Source organism: Ornithodoros turicata, chromosome 3 (assembly GCF_037126465.1).
Source record: "Ornithodoros turicata isolate Travis chromosome 3, ASM3712646v1, whole genome shotgun sequence".
NCBI classification, from domain to species: domain Eukaryota; kingdom Metazoa; phylum Arthropoda; class Arachnida; order Ixodida; family Argasidae; genus Ornithodoros; species Ornithodoros turicata.
In genome coordinates, this window is record NC_088203.1 from 17433043 (window position 1) to 17448784 (window position 15742).

The window sequence follows — 15742 nt, forward strand, 5'->3', positions numbered from 1 at the left end:
TTTTATAATTTCTTCTTTGGTGTTCCCCTGTCATGCCGCACATATACAGGCTCTGACGGTAAGATTTCAAAAGGGGTTCTATATAGGTTGGTGCCCCTCCGTGCCAGCATGTCGTATTCGGCAATTACTCAATGCAGGTGGAACGTTGTGTCGTCTACATATATAAAGCTCTGAAGGAGATTCGAGCCTGCTAAATTTCGATGTGGTGCGAGTGTCGTAGCGGAAAGTCATAATGCGAAACGTGCGAATCCTGCATTGAATACGATCAAAACGGTGGTGTTGCGCAGAGTGAAGTTGATGCGCTGCCACGCAGACGTAAGCGCCTTCAGATTTCAACTACGTATCAATCTGTCAGTGAACCAGATATCGGCAATGTGACGCACAGAAAAGTAGTACCTTCACAGCATTTTATTTTATTTTATTTTCAGACCATACTTTCTTACTTACTTCAGAGTAACTGGGAAAATGAGCAGGAGTTATTGGGAATGTATTTAAGTTAGATTACTAAATACTGACCTTTAGAAATACTTGAAGATACCGAGTTACCCGCAAAAGTATTTACGATTAGTAACCTAAACTACTCAGGTTATTGTACACGTCTGCCCAGCAACCGATTTGCCGTCTATGGTCGCGATACGTTGCTTCCAACCTTATAACCATGCATGCGTGTTGGTAACATTATCGAAGTAGAATTTGTGGTGTATTCATCTTCATCGGGCAGAACATAACGCATCACGTGTGCTCGGGACCGTCATGTGGTTTCCCTTCTGCATTTTCAACCAATCGCAATACGTATATCTTGTGACGGTTTTCTGCGAGGTCTCCAGAACTACTGTTTGTTACTGTGGATTTCTCTTTTAACATGAAAATTCTTGTTTCATATATTGGCTGTCTGAAGGCCATGCACGATTTAAGTGACTTGCACCGAGGCTCGACGTATTGATCTACAAATGTGTATATTTCGTGTTGCGGGGGAAAAAAATCATGAAGTTCAGGCATGTATCTTCGCAAACACTTCAGAAAAAAAAAAAAAAAGACTGCATCGGACTTTGAAGAACGCGGATAATTTACGGGGCTTAGTACACGGTTGCTGCTGCGCATGCTATCCATGCACGTATTCAACTGGAGCAATGAAGTTGTAAAACTCCTTTTTTTTTTTCCTGTGTCTATTACTAATGCGATTAGATGCGTATATTTGGTTCGGTGGCGTCGTGCTGCGAAGATTAAAGGCGGGCTGTAAAACGGTAGTTTACTTGCAGTCGGAGGCTAAACCGATTACACGTGCACGCGGCTTTAATGTAGAGCATGCTCGCGATGCCCGCAGAACAAATTGACACAACGCGTGAAGGCCGCCCACTGTGCGGGCCTCAATTCCAACCAGTGAATATTGAGAGCATGTAACGTCCTGCAACTTCAAGTGGACAAAGTAATCTAAGCACGCGCACCTGCATCACCATGAAAAAAAACGTAGAGATCGCTACCGAACAACAACAACAATTATGTTTTGACGTCATATTATATATTTGACGAATTATATACAGTTTGACGATATTTTTGGATTCCGTGTTAGTGCCGCGAAGTAACTGTGGCTATGAGCGGTGTAGAGATGTTGACAGATGGAGAGAGGACAGTAGGGAGGAGTAGGGGACAGGGGGTTAGGATGCGTCCTTGGCCAACTTCAGGGGGAGCTGTGCCGATAAGCGTCCGGAAAGTCTTCGGAAAACCCAGGGAAAACGTCAGACAGCACAGCCGATGGTAGGATGATTTTGTATGACTATCGCATGATTTGCGGCAAGTTGGAGATGCACCTTTTTTTGGACGTTTTGCATTGAAGGGAATGTTACTAGAAAGGTGTATACCACGCTCTCTCCTCAATTCGGAAGCCTTTCTGTGCAGTGGATGACATTGAACATGTTAAGCGCTGAAGATGTGTTCCTAGAGACTGCTGACAGGTGCATTTGCATTGTTTATAAGCTTAAGTCGAGATAAAAGTTCATGCAGACATAAGTGCGATACTCTGTGATATATTTAGTTACGAGGCAGAAATTCACGCAGTTTTAACTGAAGTATCCCTGTAAATATAGGATGTTTCACATGAAGCAAGCCGCGTATTCTTGAGCCTGGGGCAGATCGATAGAGACACAAGGGTTTATTGTGCGTGTCAACTTTTCCACAAGGAGCGGTTCGTTCGTGGTAACACTCCAGGACAGGCTGCCTACACCAGTGTTGCTTACATTTCACTTCTACATTCTGTACCTTTATCGACGCAGCATTAAACGCATCATTATTGCCACCAATTTCGTGCCAACAAACGTCCCACAGTCGTTTTCCTCTCACGACCTTCCCCTTTCCCCTTGGACGTCGCATAAGCGATTGTGCAATTCCGTGCACGCTAGACCCGTAAATCTCACCGGCTGGCTCGATCAGCACATAACCCTCAGGTCCCGTGTCCCGTAAATCTCCCGCGGATTTGTGAAATCCCACGCCGCGGTACCGGCTTTTATAGGCGCATCCACTTTCTGTGCAACCACACCGACCTCCGGGCAGTTGTGCCCAGGGACGACGTAATGAGCGGACCGATCCCTTCTTTTTAGCTCAGTTTCGGTTTATGAGCTGCGTCGGAAGTCCCTGGGTCGAGTTAATGCCTTGTTCAACGCATGGAATGTTGTTCGCTGCCATGTTTTCGCGGCGGGAACGAGAGTGTCTCATTTCAGCATGCGACAACAACGCCGTGTCGCGGGCCATTTGTGACTTGCACTGCGCATAATGGCACTAGTGAAGCCCTGCGAAAGGGGGTGCTTGTAGTCTTCGCCTGCTCTCTCGATGTCCTAGTTATATTTTCGGGATCGTCGACATGTTAACCAACGAAATTCAATTTGGAGACGGCAATGTTTGAGAATCGAGAATCTTATTGCTCTCAAATGAAATTATCCGCAGATAATCTAGATAAAGATTTCGGAAGCACAGGAGTCAATAAACTGATTAAGAATGAAAAGAGACTTTAAGCACAATAGTATTTGCCTGCATGCCTTCGTCAAAAAGTCTAAAAATTCTATGTGAGATAACAAAGACGGTTTTATTGAAGAAAGCACACTCTGTGCACCTGTGCAGGTACAAAAGGCGCTTAGATAAATGTGGAGTAAGCCTGGAGATCGTCTTTGCGGCTGTATATAGCTCCTGGGAGCCACTGGTGCCACTCGTTCATTTTCAACGCGCATGTTACACATAAATGCAAACACCTCTGAAGACCGTGCAGCTAGGATAATATCAAGTATATACGGCTCGAAAGCTCTGCGATCGTCAACCATGACGCAGTATACTGCTGAGAGCGAAAACGGGAGCGTCGTTATCACTATGGTAACTTGAGCGCATGTGTTCCACGAGTGCACCACGCTCATTAGTGGGTGTAGGTTGCTAGCGTGCAATGTTGCATGGCATTTATTGATTTAGCTGAAATAAATAGGAATAAATGAGGCGGTGGCAAGTGAAACAATGGGGGTCTTACATTGTTTGGCGATATAGAAACCTATGGCGTGGATTACGTAAATTTGACGCGACAACCACGAAGCACGCGGAGGATTCATTGTGCTATATGACGTGACTTGATTGGAGTCCCGATACCCTTTGGGTTACAAGGCTTTGGTGGGCATGCTTTTCAGCATGACGGCGGTCTCGACGTTCACGAGGACGCTTTCCTACTCTTCCGGCCGTATTCTTAAGTGATCCTCGGCACGATCCTCCACTCGAGCCGAGGAAATTCTGCGCGCTTTCCTCGAGTACTATACGGTAGCGCGGGTGTCTTCTTGAAGCCCCACGGATCTCGAAGTGGAGGAATGCTACTTTCCTCCTCTCACTGGAGTCGAGGCGGGGTGTCCAGTGGAAGATCGTTTAAGAAGACGGCCTTAACCTGACGTAAAATAACCCACACCGTGTACACAGATAGGGACGTAATACTCACGTGGAACTCTTGTTGGGACTGACTTCTGCCCCATTGCTTTACAATGTCATGGAGTAACGGTTATGATTAAGATGCAATAGTAAATCAGAGTTCGGTGACCACAGTCCTTCTGACATTGGTATCTCGACGGCAGTTGTCTTTTCCGAGTAGTCCCAGAACAACGGGAGGCTGGGCAGACAGTGCACGTGATTGGCCCATGTCCGCCAAAACCTTGCGTGTGCTGTCTGGGAGTTGACCAACTCGTTGCCCTGTGGCCACGCTGATAAGGAGAAGTGATTACGTGGAATGTCTTGCATGTACTACCGCATGTCGCATAGCGAGCTGGGGCACGTTGTAGCTTCGGTAATCGCAGTCACATGACATTGTAATATCGTCCGTATGCAGTGACATGTGCTCACGCATGATACGCGAAAAACATGAAATCGTCTCTGACGTTCACTGCTTCTCTAACTCAAACCGATTTCGAGTGTTTACAACAGTTCATTATTTCATCTCATCGAGTCATACATTAAGCTACAGACTCGCAGTCATCCTCAAGAACATGCACTGGTATCTAGACGAACACACATCGTCTGAATACCTCATGCTCACAGACAGATGCCAGACAACGATAGGGTGAAAGTCTTGCGCGGAACGTGACTTCCAAATTAATGTCCCCTCAGGCAGCAACTTGGCAGCGACGAGCGCGACAACTCATGGCCAAGAAATGAACTCGCTTATTGCCCATCTGTGACGTCGAGAGGACGATTGCAATCAGCACTGCGCGTGACAATACTGATAAACGTCTCCTTGTTTTCGTTTCGACTCACGCTCTCCAAATGTGTATGTGCGAATCACTTGACCGGTAAGATTTATTGACGTTGACGTTAGACCTTGAGGGCATGTTGAAATGTTTTAAGGTATTTTAGATGTTATCAGCAGTGGTGGCTTATGGGATGTGCTAAAAATAGGTTGTAGCTTTTGTGGCATGTGCTTACATAAATAATGTCTGTGGACACCGTGTGTTTCCAATGTTGTGGAAATCCGTTCGGTATTCTACCAAGAAGTCGTGTCGCGCCGCAACGCTAGGCTACAACGCGATGCCCTTCTGGCGGTGTTTTGCAACCAACTCGGCCAGGTTAGTGCTTGATGTCTGAGTCTGGAAGTGTCGAACTTGTTCAGTGCGACCATGCTATCCGGGCACTCGTCCTCCGCTACGATGCCATTCCGCCGTGGAGTCGTCAGTGCGCGACAACGACAAGCCAAATAGCCAACTCGTTGGCTCGATGATTGGTCATTCAGGGCACTATGTCCCTCGTGTTTTTGTTCTCCGAAGAAGCTGTTACCAGCTCGCGTGGCGTAGCGGTTAGGATGATCGCCTTCCACGCGAGACTGGGAAGTGTCGCAGGTTCAAATCCGGGAACCGGCTGTGCTGTCTGAGGTTTTCCCCGGGTTTTCCGGCAGAGTTCCCAGACGAATGTCGGCATAATTCCCCTGTAAAGCCGGCCCAGGACGCAAACGACCTCCCTCCCCCCATCCCCCTCTCCTTCCTGCTGTCATTCCTTTCCATCTACCAGCGGCATGGCCGAACGGTTTAAGGCGTTCCGCTCGTTGGTGGTAGCCAAGGTCGTGCTAAAAACTGGGAGGTGGTGGGTTCGAACCCTACCACCGGCTGTGCTGTCTGACGTTTTCCCTGGGTTTCTGAAGACTTTCCAGGCGAATGTCGGCACAATTCCCCCTGAAGTCGGCCCAGGACGCATACTAACCCCCCCCCCCTGTCCCCCACTCCTTCCTGCTGTCCTCTCTCCATCTGTTCACGTCTGTAGGCCGCTCATAGCCACAGATCCTTCGCGGCGCTAATTCGGAATTAAAAAAATATAAAAAAGCATGCCATCTGTCGACGTCTTCTGCAAGCCGCTAACTGTCACTATTGCTTCGCGGCGCTAGCGGGGCTATATATAAAACGTTCCAGTGTTGCTTGGGGCGGAACGTTTACTCAACGATGGGCGAAGTTCCCTCGATACTGATGCTGTCCATGGTAACGACACGGAAATAAGTATGGCTCTATAGGTTGAACACCTTATTGCGCTACCCATGGTCTGAAGAGCGAGTTCTCATATTAGCGAGACATAAATACAGTAGAAGAGTTGCCATAGTATGTCCCCCCCACAAAAACCGTTCATATATATAAAGTCGTCCACATTATCGAGGCACGACTGTATATCACAGGTAAAAAGACACCGCAATCAAAATTTCGTTTGTACAACACGATAAATTCAATTCCATTGTGCTTTCAAACACTCGATGTCCAAAACCTCTTGCGATATGATAATGGTGGTAATAGAAGAGCTTGCAGACGTGGTGCATCCTCGTACCACCACTCCGTGTCATTCCTCCCGTACCGAGCAGTACCATACCACTCCGTACCGTCCACCATTCGCTTACCAATGCTCGCTCCTTCCTCGCAAATCACAGATAAACACGAACAAGAATTGCGCGTGTACGCTGATATCACGAGATCTGCAAGCAGATGCCGTTGACCCACAGAGCGTCCGGAAACCAGTGACATACGACCGGGTATTTAAACGAGGATTTGGAGGCCTCCACCTTGCTCAACAACATCACCTGGTTTGGGGGAAACAAACTCCCGACACCGGAAAACCGTAAAATGAAAAGAAGGCAGACGACATGGCCCTTCCGGAAGGCGCGCATTTTCCTTGGCTAGGATGAAACTTCGTTAATGCGTGAGTTACGAATAGCTTTCTGCAAGGCGTTTCTCAAGAGTGAAAGCACCGCATCCAGTTTACGTTCGACAGGGTATGCTGTGATGAACTGGGATGAGAGTTTGATTCTATGGGAGGAGAACATCCAAAAAGAGGGAAAAAAAGCCTGCTGAACGCTGTAGAAAATGCTGTAAGGGCTTCCGTTGGTACCGAAGACGAGAAGGAGATAAAGTGCTTGTTCTGATTAGAGAATTGCATTATGCTGAAAAAAAGAAAAAAAAAAGAACGTGGACGCGCAGGCGTGATTACCATGGAAACTGGCGTCTCGATAGCACTTAGAGCCGCATGCTAATGGGAGGTAAAGAAAAAAGAATACCAAACAAGTGTATTAAAAGATGTATGCGACTCTGGTGACAAATTGACTGCCACAGCATTGAAGGAACCCAAGAACCAAAAGAGTCGAAAGACATTGAACATTGACATCGTGAACAAAGGATATCAATAGATGCAGAGCCCGTCGCCTGTGGGACAGAGGCCAACTTCCCGAAACCGCCAAAATATTAAAGAGACTATCCAGTGGCGGGAGCAAAGACTGGAGGTGACTTCGAGCAATTGCACGGAGAACCGCTCCGCTCACACACAACATAAGAATTTCGTTCTGTGTCCTCGCCCATGCCACACTCGGACAGTTAGGAGGCACTGATTACAGGATGTTGCTAGCATGTTGTGTTGCTGTACGGCGTAGTTAAGTACGAAACGTTCATATTCGTTTGTGTGGTGTGACACAGGCAGTGACCGCCCTCATAGCAGTGTTAAAAACGGGCTTCGCGAGGTATGTACAAGGACTTAACAATATGCTATTTCGTTGCGAAAACGTCCTCTCTTAATCCGGGATGTTGCAGAAACAAATGGCGTTCATTGAACCGCCAACAATAATATGCTGAGTACCATAACCACAAAAGTAAGCACGCCGTAATCAGCGAGCCCAAGTCGAATCCCGTGACAACTAGCATGCATGGCCGTCTCCTCGGCGCTTAGCACAAAAGCAGTTTTGCAAGCATCTGTCATTGCCTTCCAAGGGCTGTTTTGGCGGATACCAAGCATGGGCTTCTCGACCGCCATCTTTACACCTCCCAAAGAGCAGCTCTGCAGTGTCGCCTGCAATCGATCGCTTCCGCGCCATTCACGTTGGCAACCATCCTCGGCCCTTGGTCTAACCAGAAGGACCATCGCCAAGCTCTTGAGTACTTGCATATTTGACTCCGGGACACCGGTCTCCTCTCTACCCTATGATGTGCCTGCGTACCTGTGTGCTGTGTGTGGGTTTTTGTGTGTTGTGTTTTTGCCTAGCGTTCTGTTGATGTCTCACTGACCCCACTGACTATTGACCTCTCTCAGCGTCGTTCATTTCCTCATCATCAGGACACATCCTACCCATTGTGCCTTGGGGTAGTGGGCCGCACCTCGTGTGGCGAATTTCCCCATTCATCATCATTAGTTTATCTGTTGTTGTTGTTCCAAGGCTTGAGCATATAGGGTCAATACGATGCGTCACCAATGTGGTGCTTATCTTGAACACTAACTACAGAGGGCGTCCAAAGGATTGTCCAAAGGAACGACCCAGGTGCCATCGTGTACGTAGGCAAGTACAACAGAGCTTGCGAAACAGTGTTTCCTCCATGGTCGCCTGAAGCAGTGGATAGATGGGCATTCGGCTCTTTCGTCGTTTGTGAAGGAAGGCACTATCAGAAACAGTTCTCCTGCAGGAGAATGCTGCTGTTAAGTTTGATTCGGAGTACCTTTGCAAGTTCTTTGTCATCCATTGGAATGAGAACGTTTTAAATCGCCAACAGTCTCTGCGCATGATGCCGCGGAAAGGGCTGATGTCTCCTAAATTTCACAGACCCTCAATCTAGGATTCATGAGCAGTAGAGGGATCAACGAAGGATCCAATGACGATAACTCCATTCACGCGCCTTCGCCTCCATCACAACTCCATCATATCGCTTTCACATCGTCAGTGAGGACGTCTGTCTTGTTGGAGAAACAGAGAAAAGGTTCAGATTCTCTCACAGCAGGCGGCAACACTTGCTTGCAGTTGCGCGGGAACAAAATGAAATGTGGCGGTCTTTGCACGATGTACGGAAAGTTTACAGAACACCGGTGTGGCGTATTTTGTCACTGGAGTGACAGCCTAGAACCGAACAGGAGGTGACACACACAATGAAAGGTGAATGGCATGGTTCCATACGCGTTTTTTTTATTCGATCTCGTCTCATCTGGTACTAGGTTGTCCCCCCAGTGTAGAAACATGTCAACCCGTTCGTTAATTTTTGTCGAGATCTGTACAACTACTACGTGATAGCAATGTTATGGAGTGGCTCACACGGGTTACAAGCTGTGTCCGCTATATCACCTCGTGCACGTGCACTGAGTACACAGAGAGAGTATACAACACACACTTGTAACGCTTGCGTTTTACGTCATTTTCAGCAACAGCAACAACAACAACAAACGCCTAACAGGCGTATGGGGCTGCAGTGTTCCAACTGCTCGACTTCAACAACCACGCTGTGGAGGAGGAACAACCAGGGCGAACCCGTGTGCAACGCATGTGGGCTCTACTTTAAGCTGCACAACGTAAGCATACATTCACTGTGCATCTGCTTGTTGAGCAAAATGACAGATAAGGGTCAGCTGGCGTCTGTTGTACATGAACGTTCATAGCGGTATCTGGGACACCAGGAAGGCACGCGGACCTGAATACAGGAAGTACCGTGTACATAACGACATGCTCTGAGGTATGACGTAAAACCATAGATCGAAAAGTCACACGTGAAAAAGAACTCGTTACGAGTTAAGGTACCATGTGAAAAATGTAACTACGTTAATAACGAAGTTGTTCAGCCTGAAATGTTTCTCGCACTTACGGAGTCACTTTAAAAAAATGAACGAGTTACTTCCAAGTTCCTTGGGACTCAAAATAGCACTACACAGGTGCAGCGCGTGTGAGCAGTTGAGTTAGACATCGAGTTGACTGCGGAGGAGTGCAACACGCTTAGATCGTTTTCGTTTATGTCTAACAATTCGAACGCTTTGCATCTTACCCCCTGTGGGACCCCCAATGGTCCAGCTTCGTTTCAATGGCAGCGGTTCTTAGTTCCTGAATAGAATAATGTCATTGATTGAATATCACGTTTTATGACATAAAATGCCATGAAAGAACCGGAGAGAAAGCAAGAAAATATGTGGACGTGAGTGAAAAGAGAATTAAAAGTAAATTGGAAATTTGTTTAAGTTACTTTGGCAAAGTTACCTGAAAAAGAAACGAGTTCCTCTTAAAGTTACTAGATTTGATCATGGATCTAGATTTGATCATGGACTAATTAATACACGATATTATGAGTGCGGATACGTCAAGCTGCGAGCACTAACCCAGATGTATCAACTTTAGGTTAATCGACCACTAGCCATGAAGAAAGAAGGCATCCAGACACGAAAGCGAAAGCCCAAGAGTGCGAACCAGGAGGGGAAGTCGTCAAAGAGCAAGTCAGCCGCGGCTGCTCACGAAGCAGAAAGCAAGCGGATGATGCCCACGTACTCAACGCTGGTCTCTGGTGACATCGCCTACACCATGCAGGCAAGACGGCTGAGTCCAGGTAAGGAAGGTATTACTCGTTTTGTTCCTGGTCAAAGACTGATGGGTACTTCTAAGAGATGAGGAGGTACACATTAAACAGGCACTTGAGGTCGTGCTCTCAACACATTGCATCTGACACTGTTAGGCAGAGCAGTGCATTCGCATGAAATTCATCCAATATTGTCGTAAGCACTTCTCAGAATATGCGCTGTGTTCGACATCAATGACATGATTACAAAATATATTAAGAAAATTTATTACATTGATCGGGTGGTATATGAATGAAAAACTATGAGGAATTGTAAAATTGACAGTGAAAGAATACAGCACTAAAATCGCGGACAAACGCTATATGAACACACAGAGGCGACCACTTTGTATAAAACTGGGAAGAAACTCTGCATGGGGATCACTGTCTGGACATTTTACCGCTGCGTGAAAAGGACTAGAGTTTTCCACGGTGAAAACGTTCGCGGTTACTCACATCCATGAAAAGGGTATAGTGGAGTCCATGTAGTGGAACCCTTCGGTCAAGAAGTTTCGCACCTCCCCTCAAAATGAGGCGACTGCTGCACGGGCTGGAATAAACCTCGCGCGCTTCACCAGCTCCCTCTAACGGTCCAGCCAAAGCCAAAGAATGTGGGAGAGAGAGAGAAAAAAAAAGAAGTAATCAAGCGGCAGAGCCGATACGTTGCTATACACGGAGAGTACCCCACTCTAACGAACACCGCAACGAATGACGGCACAGAGTTCGTTGGCACAATGCAAGACAACGAGCATCTGGGAGCACACTTAACAGAACCTTACGCTCCAGGCATTGACAGATAACTGAGACATCTGGAATTATCCAACCCCCCCCGCCCCAGAGGAACTGAAAGCACCAACGTTGGACGGTTATAAGCGTTACGCCATAAGCATTATAATAGAGAGTTTTAGTAAGCCACTTTGCAACGTGCTGCTACGGTACACGGTACGACAATCCGAAACGCCATCACGATGTGTAAGATCGACGCTGTTGACGTTTTAGTACACCGTGGAAGGAGACGGTACGGTTAATGGACGTCGTAGTGCTGTAGAGCATTGGAAATACCGAACCCTGAACCGCGAAGCCTTTCCATGTTACGCTGTTGAGGAGTTCTGTTATTGAAATACATTTCGTTGGATCTACGATAGGGTTACTCGCAATCACCTTGAGCAGCATAAAAATGCTACGGGAGTCCGCACCGCCATCTTGATTCTCGCCTAGTTGAACTAGTCTTCTTCTCCTAGCGGAGCCCCACAATCCGCGTGACGTCTCCGATAACACGGTACGCTATTCCTCAAGGAGATCCGCACCGGCGATACGCTAGCGAAGCTCACCTAGCGTCGCGCATGCGCCATGAGACCAACGCCGTAGCGGATATCGTATCGGGGATGCAAAAACGGTCTAGTAAAACTCTCAAATGACTGTGTTGTATAACTGGTAAAACGTTAGACGCCTAAATGCACAGATGATTATGCGAAATTTAGGGAGCTTTTAGTAGGGTCAAAGGCTAAAATGGGGAGTAATTGTAATTTAGGGGACTAGAAGCTGCAGTTACTTACGAACTTGCTCATTTTTTTTCTGATCGTGCACGCTCAAGACGTGATGTGATGCATACATCGCTGGTAACGCCGCAATGATACACGTAAATACAATGCCGCGTTTATCAAACCCTGGGTGGTAGATGGCACACCCCAATGTGGTAAGCGATCTCCGCAAGAATTAAGTACTCTATTGACCTTGGGTAGAGAATGCAGCATGCTTCCCGAGTCTGGACCCCCTCCTCAGAAAAATCCTGGATCCGCACTTGGGGAGGGAGTGGACGAAGAAACGTACGTCGACATTTTAAAATTCGGCGCACTGAGGGCCTCAGTAGCATGCACTCTTGAAAAACCTGTCATATATAGGGTACATACGAGCTCGCCACGAAAAGTGAGCGATTAGAAAGAGACATTCCGAGAAACGACCGACGACGGTACCGAACAGGGCCCTGCGCAAGACGCCGCATGAAAGAGGATCAACTTGGCTCTAAATAGTGCACTGTAAGGTGTCTTCATGAGTGTGTACGCGACTCCAAGCCCTCTCGGAAGCGAGCCAGGTTCCGCGATGAAAAACGGCATCGTATATGTATGGATATCAAGTAAAATGCACGGGTCAACCATGGGGTGACGTACCAAATCTCAGACCAACCCTCTGACCAGATCAGCAACGTTATTTCCAATTTTGTTTTGCTTTCGTCGAGCAGTTGGCAAAAACATGATGATGATGATGATGATCATGGTGATGAAAGGAGAAAACTAAAATAGTTGTCTACACCAATGTGGAAACAGGCTACTCCACACCACGCACGACAAATCATAGCTCACGTGTCGCTGAACATTGACAAAAATGTACGAAAAGGTACATAGGTTTACGTAACATGGCACTGGCGTACTTCTACGTTAGAACGGTCCCCTGCTAGATGTAAGCAAGAGATTTAACAAGGAACGGGTGACCAGTTGCTCTGCCCCTCTCTCAGTATGTGCGTCTGCTCGTATTTGCTGCTAGGCTGTCGCTCGAATGAAAAAATGTGACACCCCGGTGTTCCGTAAACTTTTGTCCGAAGCTGTCCATCGCATGCGAAAACATGGTTTAGACCGACTGGGACATTCTGCATACTACTGCGTTAGCCACAAATTATTCAAGAAGAATATCAACTTGGCTTCTTTTCTATTTTCCAGACCGAGGCCTACCATCCGCATCATCTTTACCAGCCTACACACCTGCCTCAAGCATCAAGCACGAAATGTCCATTAATGCTTCACCCGTCATGGAGATGCTGGAAAACCACAGCCCCCGCTCTCTGCCGTCTCCCATAGCGCCTTCGTCAGCCACGCTTAACAAACACCTCCACGGCCTTAGCATGGCACCGCTGGACGGTCCCACGACGAGCAGTCCTCATCACATGGGCGGGGGATCTCAGTCCAGCATGTACCCTGCCGTTACGAGCGTCCTGGTCCAAATTGACCACGGAAAGCTGCAACACCAACAGGGACCACAGTCAGCAGTCATTCAACATCACCACTCCTCGTGAAACGCAACCTGAAGGCGGTTTCTATTGCTTGCGGGGACCTTCTGCTTCTGGTAGGAAAGCAGACGACGTTCTTACGACGACGATCTTACGTCATCTTCCGTACCGGAAGCAGACGACACGCGTCGGCTTCACCGAAACAGCATGACCCGAAGACGGCTTCTATTGTTTGCGGGGATGTTCTGCCTCTGGTAGGAAAGCAGGCAATGTCTTACGTCGTCTTCTGTACCAGAAGCAAAAGACACGCGTAGACTTCATCGGAACAACACGCAGTAGAACATTGTGAGCGAGCGTCGCCCATTGATCCATAAGACGGTCTTGGCGATGACGATGGGACTCATGTGTGTCGATTTTTACAGGGTCTTCATCCGTGAAATAATTTCAGGTTTGACAAAAATTTCGTTCACGTGTATGGTGTTTTTGTTGTGGCTGTTTCGAATGCTGGTTAGCATTTTGTAGTTGCTGACACTCTTTTAGTGATACTCAGTGTTGACAAAAGTAGTTACGGTCTGTGGCAACGCGGTAAGCGAGCGCGTTGCTTACGCCGAACAATTTAGCGACATTTCAACATATATTTTGTAGACTAAGGGTGCCGAATATGATAGCGGGAAGGGGGCTACGAAGAGCTGCAGTCTCTACTAGGAGCTACAGAGCTACAAAGGGGCCTTAACTTATGCGGACAATGAAAACCTGATTTCAACGAAGTACTCTCGATTTCTAACATTCGTGCTGTTTTTGTTTGTTTCAGTGGACAATCGTAGCTTTGTCGTACTTAAATTTGAAGCAATTCCAGAACTATAGTTCTCAGGAACGTACATCTTGCCTTTTATATTTCTGTCATAGTAAGTTAAACATCGCTCAGACAATGGCGACCGTTATGATAGAATATGCAACCGTATATTTTCTTCCTCGAGATCAATGCATTACTGTGACTTCACTAAAGTCGATGACATCTCACGTGGTCGAGCATGAATTGCCTTATCCATGATCTCATTTGTCTTTTAGTGTGCTAACCATTGACAGACTGTAAATAATTTCACGATTCACTTACAGCGGCAAGTAAGACATCTGGCTAAGTAGTATGGCAGGTAACTTTGAAAACGCATACTGTGTGAGAAATAACCACTTTAATTTAGCAGCTATTTTGTCTGCGCTCGGCACAAGAAAGGTAAAAAAAAAGGAATTAAATAGGTGTTCAGTGGTTTCGTAGCTATCGCTGTATTGAAATTCAACAGGGTCGACTTATGACAGATAATAACATATGTTTTTTTTTCTTCTTCTTCTTTCTCCTTCTTTTTTACTTCGCTCGGTATCCAGTATTTAGTGAGGAAGAACCAACTGATTTAGTCAAGTGCAATTCTGACTCATACGCTTGGCATGATCACGCATATTGGTCGGTCATGCATTGGGGAATGGCAAGTTATGCAAATAAGTTGAAAGTAATGCCGAGCTTTCTTGGAACAAAAAATCAAGGCATTCAGGAGAAAGCACGTGTAGAGGCACATCTTTTTCTGAATTAGTCGTGAGTGCTTTGACGTGTTGTGAGTGTTAGATTACGACGACGTGGGTTTGCTAGCGTGCCATATACGTACAGCAAAAGCAATACATCTCAGCGGACTATGGGTTCACTGCGTTAATTGATTGAGTGACATTGGTTAGAGTGGACTGTGAGTGTGACGTAAGAAAGAAATACATATCCGCGCGGCGTGATAGATTATGTACACCAGTGTCCTCATGTACAAATGTATTATATGTGAATCAAAAGAGGACATGGCTGGGCAAATAAAAATGGTTCCGTGCTAAACAGGGTCTTTCTCTTCTTTGGTTCGCCCATCAGTTCCTCGGTTGTCGATTCTCACAAACAGCGGGTTCGGTGACAGTCACCAAAGTAACCACATTCACGATTTCTTAAGCACGAATTCAGTAACTAGTGTTCTGCTGCCATGGCGCCGACTATTAATTTTAACGTCACAAAAAGCAGTTGATTCGTGCTGATACAATACCCTCTGGCGAACTGAACACACACCATGTCGGGAAACAAAGCAGGACGTGACGTAGCCATCAAGAGTCCGCCAATCATGACCGTGCTTTCGGCGGCGGTGGTTATGGAGACTATATAGCCACCATCAACCGCATGGAAAGCCATTGGCAGCCACAGAAAGCCAGCAATTTAAATTGCCTACGGAGATAGGACGAAGCAGACAACATCCTGACTTTATACGTCGAAATGGCCAAGACTGCATGAGGGCCCAGAATTTAGGGCCTTTTTTTTATTTTATTTTTTGCGTAACAAGGCTGCCTAGGAGGCCACTATAATGACTCAGGCCCAACTCGGATTTCTGATCGGAAG

At 46.9% G+C, this 15742-nt stretch overlaps 1 protein-coding gene across 2 annotated transcripts in view; it reads left to right on the forward strand.

The window, feature by feature from the left end:
* Window positions 1-15196, forward strand: part of LOC135388237 (GATA-binding factor 6-A-like) — a 62037-nt gene extending 46841 nt beyond the window's left edge. For both annotated transcript variants that reach the window (XM_064617647.1, XM_064617648.1), the window contains exons 5-7: window positions 9154-9300; window positions 10115-10319; window positions 13043-15196. In XM_064617647.1, coding sequence (XP_064473717.1) covers window positions 9154-9300; window positions 10115-10319; window positions 13043-13395 — 705 coding nt within the window. In that variant the 3' untranslated portion in view covers window positions 13396-15196. The remainder of the gene's footprint in view (window positions 1-9153; window positions 9301-10114; window positions 10320-13042) is intronic.
* Window positions 15197-15742: the final 546 nt, after the last annotated feature.